We start from the raw sequence: 13,458 nt of genomic DNA, 5'->3' as shown, positions 1-13,458 counted from the left end.
TCACCCACTCAACTAAATAAAGTTCAACAGCAGAGTGAACCATGGAATTTTTAGCTTTTTCTGAGCTTTTAGCCCAGCAATAAAATACACATTAAGAATCAAACCTACACTCAAAGCAGTATTTTGCTTTTATATAAAGTATTTTTTATCCTGTTGAATTGAAATGGGCTCATAAAGATACATTTCTGTCTTTCACCTGAGGAATTCTTCTACCATTAGCTATTGTTGCTCCCAACAATTTCCTATTCATACCTATAAAAATTAAAACAGTGGTTTGGGTAAATTTGTTTTTTAAATGTGCTGCTCCACTTTTCCACAGTTTAATTACTAGGAAGTGTCTGGATCCTCAAATCAGATAGTTGATATCTTCAAAAGAGGGTGTTGAGTTGAGGAAGCCAAAGTCTACACCTTCAGGAGCTTTGTCATCCTCAGATTTTTTTACAAGACATCTTTGGCTGCAGTTTGTACTCCTTGTATAGCAGCTGACTGCCATTTGAATTATGCCTCCTCAGCGAGGCTATCTGGGTGTGACTGAGGATTTTGTTTATGTTCTGTGTTTTTTATACAGAGTTACTGAGGACTGCAAAATAATAGTTGTGTAGATATCACATTTCTGTGTGCATCTGTGTTCACTTGCCATCTAAAAATCTAAAAAAACCTGTATTTTTTTTTTTTATTCTGTTCCTCCAATTTTTTGAGTTTGTTTTTTGAATACATATAAATATTACTCTTTCTACCTGGCAACCAGTATGTCTAAAAACATTTCTTTCAGACTTCTTTTTTTTCTTATCTAATGCACTTCACAGCTGTTTTTGATGTTCCCAACCTACATTTGCCATTTTTCCAGATGAAATGTGCTTCTTAAATGAAAATCCTCTAACTTCATACGCAGGAATGAAGATACAGAATCTGTCTGTATTTGAATTCTAGGCATTTAGGCATGTCAGATTGGTCTGCTGCTGGCTTCATTTTCCTTTTCAAGCTCGTGAGTTTATTTCCTAAATACTACTGTTGTACTTCATTGGCTTCTTATAGTAGTTATTTTCTCAGTCTGATTTTAGCAAATTGAGATGGGTATCGAAGTGTTGCCTCTGTAATGCACTGGACAACCTCTTGCTTAGAGAATAGAAACCTCCTGAGAGGTGAGTTTTCTTTCTGTGCTGTAGTTCCACTGCTGCTGCACAGAGAGTATCAGTATTAGTCCTCTACCAGCCTGGTGTGAGACAGGGAACTTGTGGATATTACTCACCCGGTATAATTTAGTAACACTCAAAGTGTGAGCTATAGTGGATGTTAGGTCGATACTAAAAGGGAATATTTATACATTTATATTCATGTAATTCTGAAAAACCCTGATGGATTGACAACCATAAAAAATGAAAATTAATTGTGTATTAGTTAAGGAAAAAAAAGGAGACACTTGTATGTCCTTATTAAGGCTTATTAGGTGTAAGGACAAAGATATACCTTAACATTGAGTTAGTGTGGATTCCAGCTGAATGAGATTGCCTGAGGTAAGGGTATAATCACCTTACTCCCCATACATAACTGGAGAAGAAATATAGGCTGCTGTTGGGACTAATTCAGACCTTAAATAACTGTAATTGACTTCCAAAGAAAGGCAGGTAACTCTTTCTATTTTTTCATGGAGACCTATTGTGACTCTACTTGGTTATATGTACTGACTCAGTCAGTGAGAGAAATACAAGCCCTTACTGCTACTGCATCCAGACTTGCCTGGAGTATAGGCTGTTCTGGCAGGAGCTTTCAAATAGTTTCTTCTTCAATTGTCTTCATCCCTTTTTTATCTTCTGTATTCCACTTCTGCTTGACCCATCTAGAGTCACAGAGCTGTAATATAATTCAAGCTGAGAGGGACCCCAGGAGGACTCTAGTCCAACTCTTGCTCAAATCAGTGAAAACTGTGAAGTCAAACATGTTGCCCTGAACTTTATCTGTTCAGGTCTTGAAACCCTCCAAGGATACAGATTACACAGTCTGTCTGGGCAGCCACTCCTTCTGCTTGACTGAAAGTCAGAACTATACCTGATTTGGTTTATTACCGTTTTCTCTTTTATTTATTTCTTCTTTTGTTTACTTTATTGCCCTGCAAATCCATAAAGATCTTGCCTCCCACATTTTGAACTCTCAGGTATTGAAAAGGTACTTCTAGCCACCTCCAAAATTTTGACACCTTCCTTTTTTTCAGTCTGACCAAGCCCAGCTCCTTCAGCCTCTCCTTATAGGGTGCATTCTTCAGCCCTAGTGATGTTGGTGGACTCCCACTTGACTCACTCAAAGTTTGTTGATGTCTTTTTTATACTGCAATGGGCATAACTGGACATAGTAGTCCAGATATGCTCAAAAAATTGCTGTGTAAAAGGAAATAATATGAGTTTCTTGTAATCTTGAAAAATATTATGATTCAGAATTCAGGAAGCACATGAAAAAAATCTGGAGCCTATTTAGTGTAGGCTTAATCAAAAGAGAATGTACTCATCTGTGTCAGAGCTCCCTGGCAAGCTCTGTCACCCTTGTCTGAGAAAGCTTTTCTCTAGAAAAGTCAGCACATTTCTTCTTTGTTTTTCTCTCATTCCACCAAGATACATAATACATGCAAAAATAAAAAAAAACTTGAGTTGGCAATAAGCTGCAATGTGAAGAACAAAGAAAAGCTTAATAAAATTGGAAGGCAGATGAACTGAAACAGTAAAAAGAAAAATCTCGGTGGCTGACACGATACAGAAAGCATTGATTCAAAATTTCTGATTCAAGGATAATAGCATTTAGCAGATTGAAATGAATGAATAACAAAAATATATGAACTTTTTATATTTAGGACAAAGTTCAGATGGGAATTTACAGACATTGCAGGCACAAGGAACAAAGCAGCTCCCTTCCTTCTGTTAGAGAGATTTCCTGTAGGCTTGCAACTGGGAAAAGTCTAAACAGCATCGTGGAGTTTTACATCAGGTTGGAGAGCTCATAGCCAGAGAGGGTCTGTTGTATTTTAGGTAATGGTTCTGTCTGGAGGGACAAGAATCAGTTTGCTAAACATGGGGATGACAATAAATGTTTGGTACCAAATAAACCCTGTAGGGTTATGTGCTCTCAGTTAATACTGTCCAGATCCCCTTTCTTGTTCCTTTCATGTGTTTGCTGGCTTTGGGTTAGCCTAAACTTGTCCCACTGCTCGTCCTTTATCTCCCATGTGAGTCAATGTCTTCAGGTGAGCAAAGGGTGAAGGAGGGAATTTTTTTGGATGCTAATGAAGTATGGGTAAATAAATAAGCCTTCTCATATTGAAAATAAGAATGGGTGAAACATAAGTGAATGTCTCTTTCTGTGTTTGTCAGCAAGAACACAGATGTCAGGACTTGAATTTTTTTCTGTGTGATGATGCTTGACTGCAGGTTGGGTGCTGCAGTGGTGCTTTTAATACAAGACTGTGCTAGCCATTACTGACAGCCAAGTTATAGGCAATAGGAACAAATGAGCATTTCTTAGAGGATGAATATAAATCTGAGCATTATCCAGAGGGGTTGTAGTGTCTCACTCCTTTGAGTTATTCAAAAAACACTCAGACAAAGTCCTCAGCTAGTAGCTTAAGGTTTCTCTGCTTGATTGAGGGAGTTGGACAAGATGACCTTCACAAATACCTTCCTACCTCAGCTGTTCTGGGAACCTATTATCCTTTGCTATTTTTCCAGTAATAAACTTTTCAGGACATCTCTATCCTTTACAGTAGCTCTGATAAAGCTACTGAGAAAGATATCATGTAATTAGAATCAACTATTTTAACATGTAATCAGAAACTGTTCTGAAGAAGAAAAGTAGGCTGCACCATCAAGGTAAAGGTGATAGCTGTTTTCAGTTTCAGAACAAGTGAGTGAGCATTAAGGCTACCTTTTAATGTCAATATAAGTAGTGGGACATGTACAAGTGGGACAGCTACAAGCACAGCTACAAGTGGGACATGTAAAAGCTACTTGTTAAGGAAAGTGCGGTGGTTTTTTGGTTGCATCATTATATTACACAGAAAAAGACAGCTCTTTCGTGATGGTAGGACTTTGAGAACAAAGTGGTTATCTGCAGGATATCAGCTGAATATTAACAAAAAAACTAAATTGCTGAAAAATGTTATTTAGCTTTTTAGTTTATCTTTCTTTTTTTCTTGAAACAGTTGAAGCTCTGCATTTGGGAACTCTGATGGCAGCACATGGCTATTTCTTCCCAATTTCAGACCATGTTCTAACACTGAAGGATGATGGCACCTTTTATCGATTCCAGGTAAGTATTTTCAATATGTTCTTAACTTTCACAAATGGAGCCTGAAAGGCCTTACAGAAAAGTTCATAGCAAATTTAATTATACTTTGCTTCTTACATAACCTGGTAAAGAGTAGAAATTCTCCTAAAAGTAACAAATTGTAGAAGTATCTTATTTATAAATTTTCAGCAAAGTGTTGAGATGATAATGGCTATTTTGATATTTGGAAAAAAAGTGTGAAAATGCTGAGTGTGGAACTATCTTTCATGAAATAAATTAATGTACTATTTTTGAAATATAGTAAACTATATTATGTTATTGCCTCTTATTCCTAGTATGGTCTGAATTTAGAATTTTAAATATCAAGTCTATACTGGAAATCTGATAAGTAATGGAATTAATATTTATTTTTTTTTTATTTTGTGAGAGTTTCCTTACTGGTAACTCAGTAGTATTGGAGTAGTGTGTATTCTTCTAGCAAGTGCAGAAACATTTTTATATTGATCTGTCAGTCCCACTGCATACAACCAATGGGCAGATGGTTCAGAACAAGCTGGAAGCATTGTATATATGTATATATATACACTTACACATATATTATTCAGAAACCCACATAGTTGTATTTCATTATATTAGGTTTCAAACTAAGGCCCTGAGAGCAGAAGTGTTGTTTTTCTAATAATGACTAATGGGCTAGAATTTTGCAGAACAATATTGCCAATGATTTCAAACAAATACGGCTGCAAAGTACCAGATTGTGGATTCAATTGAAAGGATTCACTTTGTTTGTCATGTCTCACTTTTGACAATGGTGGCTGTGCCCCGTATTGCTCTTTCGATGCGGCGGTATTCCTGGGCAGTATTACCAAGAGCTGCTCCTAGCTCTTGTTTAGATATTTATTGCTTTGAAATGATATGATGACTATCACTATGAAATTAAGTTTGTTAATTCTTCTCTGTTACTTCTAACTGTATTAAATATTCAGTAAAATAATATCTGGTAGAACAAAATCTATTGTCTTCAATATATATACATCTAAACTTTGTCTTAAAGATTCTTTAAAAAAGAAGCCATCAAAAACAAAATAGTACTGAAATTGTGATCTTTCAAATGCAGAAGAAAACTGGTGATTGGAGACCAGTCCAATAGTTTCAAACATTGTATTATATTAATCTGTCTACAATACTTTCACCAATATTTTGGCTCAAGTCTCATAGACCCACATAAGGGAAGAGAAAGACTTGTAATATTTGTATAAATCAAAATCTTAGCATGAATAAAATTAAATATGCACAGCAGAGACTGGCAATGAAGAGCGTTATTGCATACATGCAAACAATATTATCCTATTTTCATATTTAGATCTTGTGAGTCAGACTGCAAAAAAGCTGTTCTTCAACAGAGCAGAAAGTTAGATTTGTACGTGGGTAATACTAAGAGTAAGCATTCCAAGCCTCCTCCCCTAGATCCACAGTTACCTTTGATCCTGAAAAGACTATTTGAAGGAAAAGGGGTTTTTTAACCTCATGAGGCTTCAGTCTCCTCAGTGCTCAGTATAAAGAAGAAAGATAGCACATGGTTGAAGGGGCTTGCTGATGTGCTTATAAGGCAAGTGGAAAGGAATCATGGAGTGGTTGAGGCTCCAATTCTTGGCTCGGTGTCTAAATAAGCAGTGTCCAGAAGGACAAAATATACAACAACTTTTGTGGAGAGTAGTACTTACCTACAGGAGTGCTTGTCATTGAATTCTGCACAGCTGCCTCCATCTCCAGCACAAGAAATGAGCACCTCTGCTGGCATGACAGTCTGACAGAAGGGAAGTATGGACTAGAATTACCTGTGCCATGGACCACTGAGAGTCCTGCAGCTACCCTGCTTTGAGCTTTCCTCACAGAGGTCCACAGCCTACATTTGGACCCAAAGCTTCAGTGAGGGCTAGATTGTATAATCTTCTCAGTGTATTTACACAAGTTAAGAATTTGGCACCTATTTGACAAATGCATATGAAATAAGACGCTTTAATCAAGTGTTGCTCAGCCTGTTTTTGCAGTGTTTGACTTGTTTGCTTCTCTGTGGTACCTTTTGCATTGCCATTCCTATGCCAACAGCATGACTTTGTTGTTGTGACAATGCAACTTTAGCTGTTAATGTATAGGATGAGAAAAAATTCATAGTGGTGACATATTGTTAACTGGAGTTATAACAGCAAAATTTGTGTGCTTACATCTCCACGTTCCCCACCAAAATAAGGCTGGTATAAAATCTGTTACTGAACTGCTAAATTAGAAGATGAAGAGAACATATTCAACGGGGAGGAAAGTTTGACTGCAAATGTGTGAATTTTGCCCTAGAATAGATGGTCAGGTTCTCTGTACATAGTACCCTCTTAGTACTGGATGGGATTCACAAATTTCCAGATATTTTGATAAAAAGAGAAAACCATGCACCTGCCAGCACTGAAAAGTTCGGAAGCCACACCTGCAGAGAAATCTTTGCAATACAAAGAGCTAACCTACAAAAAACAGACTAGCTATGGTAATGTTCTCCATGTGCTTGATGTTTTGTTCTCAAAAGGGTGACACATTCCCTCCTGACAGTAAAATTATCTCTAGCTTGTTTTAAACCACCTTCTGTTGTATAGAAATAGCTAAAAGCAGTGGAGCTTCATTTGGACAAATGCCCTTTTATGGGCAAAAATTATTCTTTTCCAGTTATTACTCTTGCCATCAGGAGGCAAGAGTATAGTCACATCTGCTTTTTTAAATAATATGAAATAAAAAAAAAAAAGATGGATCATTCAGTGACCTACTCAGGTGTTAATTAGCTTCATTTCTGTGATATCAATTTAATTCAAAGGAGATGAATATAAATATTAATTGCCTTATTAAGAGAGGAATTTTTTTATTAGACTCAATAAGAAAAAGCAGAAACAGCTGCATTGCCTTTTCCTGGATATTTAAACCGGTGACCAAAAAAGGAGGTCACCATCTTCCTCTACCCGAGAGCAAATAAATATGAGGGGCCCAAATAAGAAAAGCAAGCTGCATCTTGGAAAACATATCTTCCCTGGGCCAGGGATTACTCATAGAGATGTTTCATTTATGTCCACACAAATGATAATATGTCCATCTTGGTGAGGAATGCCTGACTTGCCCTCTCAGCTGGTAAGCTTCTGTAGTATCATCCCACAGAAAAATATGCTAATTTCCTCTACAAGCCCTGAATGCATAGTGTCTCCTGACGTTAATTGTGAAAAATAACATTTCTAGTATCTTTTGGCTGTAAAAAAACTCATAGGATACCTGAGACTAGTGATAGTCACACTCTCATTTTTAAATGAGATTACTTCATGATTTGCATTAATTAATTTTCTGAGATGAGGGTTAGGTTTTGCTATTGTTTTGTACCTTTTAAGATGAAAGGCACAAATATCTGAGGAAAAGTATGAAAACGGAACAGTTTCTTGTGAAAGCAAGAGTGAAGGTAGCAGCAAAATTAATGGACCTTGGAAAGACGAAGACTTTAGTATCTTCTCCTGTTCTGCCTCTGGGAACCCTTTCTTGACAAATGCATTTAATTGATCTGGCCTTGTTTTCCCATGCCTAAAATTGGGGATAAAATTATATAGGAATCACTGTAAGGACCTTGAAATATCTTTGTTGCAAAATAGTTTAGAGTGTGAAGTGTTGTGGACACCTCATATCTCAGGTGGAATGACATTGCTTTACACACCTCTATGAGCCAGCCTTACTGAGCTGGCTTCTTCTAGGCTTGTTCTGGACCAACCTCTGGCCATTCTGAATTCTGAGTCTGTGGCTGAGCATCACAGCTCTTCAGCCACTCTCCAGAGCCTTTCTGGGTAATCTACTGTGCCTTGAGGGAAGGATTTTATTTGAAGCCAGATTTTAGAAATGAAAAAGAAACAAGTTACATTATGCAGAGTTTAGCAGATTTTTTTGGCAATTGCAGGTGTGATAACTAAGTAATTGTCTTTTAAGGTCAGGCTTGCTATATACAGGTTCTGTTAAGGTTTCTGAGGGAAAAAGATTTCAAATCCATGTGTCTTTCTGACTGCCCCATCAGTGCCACTTTTGATTTTTTTAACTCCTTACTCAGACACACTTTGCCCCACACTGCTTTCCGTGCTCATCCTCTTTTTGGTTGGAAAAGAGGAGCCACAGGGCCAAAATCTTGTTTCCAAATTCTTCAGCCTCTTTTTTAATTATATTGAGCTAATCATGGAGCACTACTTGCTTCCTGTATGGGCACGACAGTGCTAGACTAGCAATCTTACCCTTTTACTTTACCAAGAAATCATGTTTGTGAAGTGCAATGAATGTAAAACAGAATGCCAGTGAAATCCGCCATCCATCATGCAAAGCATTTGAGATTGCGCATAGCCACTTTTCAGCAGAGGCTTCATTTCTGCTGTTTATAAAGACTCCCTGGTGCCTGAGAGAAGAATAGCAGTAATATGCAAAGGTTTATAAGTGGTTTGAGTACTCCCCCCCATCCAAGTAATTGGATTTTAAAAAATTTTTTGGAGTGGAACGGAGCAGCTTCAGAGACAACTCTTTTCTTATTACTATCAACAAGGGATAGCTGAAAGTTGCCTAGTGATTTCCTTACCTCGACACTTGGTTATAGAGTTTAATGCATAGAAATTAATCATGTTTTATAAAAGCTGATGGGTAACACTGATTTTTACAAGTGGCTGTTTCATTAGCTCAGATATTGTTATTGATTAATTTTGAGGTAAAGTCAAAGCAGATCTATTTACTTTATCACTGGATTCCTTACAATGCATAGCATCCACTGCTGCTAGTTTGTTTATTGTGGAATATGTGCTATATTACAAGATTTTGTTTCATATGACTTTATTACAGGACGATTATGGATTTATGTGGTTAGGTTTACTTAGCGATATTAGTGTATAACTCAAGAGAACCAGTATGTGTTTGTGTGTGCAAAACTAGTTTTGTGGTTAAAGGGCATGAAGGTCCTTGTAACTGTTTTGTTCAGCTTAAACATATCTGCAATCATATCTGCAGTGCTAGGTAAGCCTTATTTCTCTTCCTCCTGACTTGTTCTGGCTGCTGATTCAAGTTACACCTACAATCAAACAAAGTGCCTCAAAAGCATACTGATAAAAACTGGCAGCATTATTTCTGCCTGGGCTGATAAACAGTTCTTGACTTTCCCATAGCCGCTCTACCGCCCACCTTCCTTCAGCTGCAAGTGGGATGTCATGGCAAAATGACAAATGTTCTCTCTTTAATACTTCTTCATGATGAACTGCTTCATATTTCCTCTTGAGGAAAAGTAAAATTCTTAAGGATGATAATTTCTTCAAATTTTCTACACTCATGAAGGATAACCAAACCACATCAGTATTTCATTATCTTCTCTTTGAAAATGGTGGAGTTATGTTATGTACATGTTAATAAACGTACATGTTATACCACATCCATAGCTCTCCTGGGTGAAATCGTCACTTAGGAGCTTCTAGATCAGGAAACCAGGCGCACAGATTGTGTAATATTCATTCTATAGGAATATTTGACATTGCAAGGGATGCTATAATTATTCTACAGTGTATTTGGATATGTGATTTGTAACAAATAGTTGAACCAAGCTTTGTTTGCATAGTCCAGCAATTTAGAAGGTAATTTATGTGAGCAGAGCCTCCCTGCATTGCTGTGGGATATTTTTAATAGATCAGATGAGAACAGGCAGCTTTTTTCCTTTGCACATGCCTCCTATTCTCATTTCTGACCTCATTCCATTAGACCAGGGATCTTCGTATCAGACTCTTTTTATTTCCTAATCCTTCTGTGTTGAACAAGGCAAACCTTTTTCCCATAGTCTTCATGGATAACCTGTCTAGCGAATTCTTCTCAGAGATTGTTAAATATCTGGAGTGTGAAATTGTGTGGAGACTTTTGGAACAGAAGTGGAAATGTAAACTCACACTTGCATTATGGTCATGTGTTATGTGATTAAACTGTTTGATGTCTGTAATAAGGAACAAGGTAAACTTCAGATTAAGACAAGAATTTTATGACTGTTAAAAGCAAGAAATTAGACAAGAAAATGTGGAATATTCCTTTGGAAAAACATCAGTCATTTTAACTACATGCATGTTTATTGTTGGTACTTTTTGTCCATACAATCCCAGCATTTCAAAAGTCCATTAAGCAAAAACTGATTTTATATCAGGCTTTATTTTCAGTGTCCAGAATTTTCAAAACTTTTTTTTCTTGATGTTTTGGACTTTCTTTCTTTTTAAATCTTTATCTGTATCTTATCCTATTTTTTGCCTGTTTTTAGGAGAGTTTTCCTTATCTCTGCACACATCGATGCTATTTCCTGCTTTGAAAATGTCTGTTAGATATCTACTCTTTGAATACAACTTTATCAGCAGCTGTAGCTGTATTTGAGCACATATCTTAGGGTGATACCATAAGTCTTTACTTGCTGCTAAGAAAGTAATGTAGGATGTTTATTTCTCTACTAGTAGGGATTTTACACTGTCAGTGACCTAATGCACTTTTGAAAAATCCAAATATTAGCAACCTTTAGCTTTCAAAGATTGGAAACATATAGAACATATGAACATATTGAACATATGTTCAATCTAAAGAGTAGACATAGAAGCATTATAAAAGAGAAAATTTTAGCTTTTTACCTTTTCTGGAAATACACATCTTCCCTTTGCTGTAATCTTCTGAGCTCCTCTGCTTTATGCAATGTTTTTAAAAATAATGTCCATGTTTCAAAGGTTGCTTGAATGAATATTTTTTCCATGTATAAATTACCCTTCAGGGTAATTGCACCCCTTTAAACATCACAGCAGATAATTCAGTACTTTTGATAACTCTCACCAGTTAGATAGTCATTGTTGCAAAGTACTGGAAATAGAAGACAAAGAGAAATACCAGAGGAAGTATTTCATCAAAATATTTACACATGCATATAAATCAGTCCTGAGGAACCAAGAGTCATTCTTTAGCTTGGTGAAGCTTTTTTTTTTGCTTTTTTGGAAATAAACACAGTTTACCTATGTGAAAACACAAAAAATCCTTAAGCTTTCTGTGCTGAATTTCATCAGCCTTCTAACCTGAACTGTCTGACCTCATAAAAACATTTCCCTCTCTAATTTTTTTTTTCCCTGTGCTTTGCCCTGTAGCCTTATCTCCATGTCCAAATTAATTTTGGGCATGTTGGCAGAGCTGATTGCAGGCAGAATTGAACTCTGTTCCCTCTGGGAGGCAGCTGGCTGGGGGCCAGCTCTGGCCACGCTGCAGGTGCCTGAGCCGATGAGCTGAGCTCCTCAGCGAGTCCCATCAAACGCATCCGAGCCCAGGCAGGCGGGGTCAGGGCTGGCAGTGCAGAGACAGCTGCTGCCTGCCCGGCTCAGAGCCTCGGCAGAGACCTCATGCCTCTGTGGAAGACCTTTGTCTGCCCACCATCTCCCTCCTTCTGCAGACTCAAACAAGGAAGGCGTTTAATGATCTTCTGTACTTATCTGTACTAGCTGTTACTTGAACCCCTTTCTCATCTTGTAATGTCTGCCTTTTACTGGGGTTTCTTTTTTTGCTTGCCCTATCACACATCTTTGAAACCTTTTATTATGGCTTATCATGTGCTTTGCTAATTAAAACTCATGTTCTGTTTTAACTTTTCTGCTTTTATCTCCCTGGCACAGAGAGGCTTACACTCATCCTTAGTAGCCAGTGCATTATTTTCTGCTTTTTCCTCAGTCTCTTCTCCACATTTAGGTTGAACCTTTTTATCCTTTAGAAAAGCCTTGGTCATCTCTGCCTCCTAGCGAGCTAAAGTGACAACATTTCACAACACTGAAGATCATGTCCCCTTTCCTATATTGTGTTTAATGCCCACACTGCCTTCAACCTGAAAGTGCGAGTTTCAGTAAAATTTAAATGTGTTATTTAAACTAAATACTGAAAAAAGTACTCTGGCCACAGATATTTCATTTATGTATGAAACAGCAGAGTCCTCCTCTACCATCATTAACATAGTTATGAATATATAGTATTTGTTCATAGCCTGTTGTGAAATGAGTGCTGAAAGCAACGTTTGGGATTTTTCCCTAAGTCAGAAGATGGAATTTGTTTTTAATTTCAATTGGGATGGGAGTATATGCAATTTGTCATGAGAAATCCTAAGTATGCATGAGGAGCTTTAATATGGACTTTGCAGCAAGTATGCCCACAACTGGAAGAGTTTCAGCTGGAGAGCTGCTTGAGCAGATATGGCTTCTATGTGTTTAGTAACCCTCACTACACACTTTTTTCAGAAGCTCTGCTTGAACCTGTAAACAGAGTTTAACCTTCCTTTTAGCAGAGAAATGATGTAGCTGTGCTTTTCTTCTTGGGCCTCTCTGGATATACATTCTATGCTCTAAGGAAGGACTGTTCTCACTTCCTGAGTTTGTAAACTGTATATTTCAATGATGGTGACTTTTTGCTTTATACGAATTACTCTATTAAATTTTATAGTTGCTTCTCCAAAATGTGCTGAGTACTGCAATTCATTCTTTAGGAGTTCATATTTTTTCTAGTTATGCTTATATGTGCTTCTACTGGTCACTTTCATTTCAGTGGCACTGTGAAGGAATGGTTGATTGGAGGATTACTTTTTGTTGGTCCCTTAAAATATACCAAATGGCTTGCAAGAAACACATCTTAGCCTTTGAAGTTAGCTTGTGATAGTTCCTTTTTTATCCTTTAGCTCTTTGCTTGATTCTCTGATTCTCTTGATATCTCTGCTGTTGCTTGATAAATAACAAGGTCTAAATTGCTTCTATTAAATTTGATGTGTCGATGTTACAAAACCAAGAGATTTTTCACAATATATATTTAATTTGACAATTGGTGTGAATGTGTCACCCTTCAGCCCTGTTGGTATCCAGATTAACATTAAAACAGTTTTGAAGGGAAGTGGGCAGCAAAGAAGTTTCCATTTTTTTGCAGCTGGGAGATTTTTGAGAAAAAACAATAAGAAATCGAGACTAAAGCAGAAGGTTTTCTTGAAGAACCACCTGTGTTTTGAAATACCACTCAAACCACTTCACACATTTAATGAGTTGCATTCGACTGCTCAAATATTATGTAATTCTCTGTAGCTGTGTGTATGTGTTTATGTATAGATCAGTCACTCAATCA

General features: G+C 37.1%; 1 protein-coding gene across 8 annotated transcripts in view; it reads left to right on the top strand.

The window, feature by feature from the left end:
- Window positions 1–13,458, top strand: part of RGS7 (regulator of G protein signaling 7) — a 233,350-nt gene that overhangs the window by 149,090 nt on the left and 70,802 nt on the right. For all 8 annotated transcript variants that reach the window (XM_036380812.2, XM_036380813.2, XM_036380814.2 and 5 more), the window contains exon 5: window positions 4,184–4,290. In XM_036380812.2, coding sequence (XP_036236705.1) covers window positions 4,184–4,290 — 107 coding nt within the window. The remainder of the gene's footprint in view (window positions 1–4,183; window positions 4,291–13,458) is intronic.

The sequence above is a fragment of the Molothrus ater genome, chromosome 3 (assembly GCF_012460135.2).
Source record: "Molothrus ater isolate BHLD 08-10-18 breed brown headed cowbird chromosome 3, BPBGC_Mater_1.1, whole genome shotgun sequence".
NCBI classification, from domain to species: Eukaryota; Metazoa; Chordata; class Aves; order Passeriformes; family Icteridae; genus Molothrus; species Molothrus ater.
The sequence above is the reverse complement of the archived record's forward strand: the minus strand, read 5'-3'. Positions and strand labels throughout refer to the sequence as shown.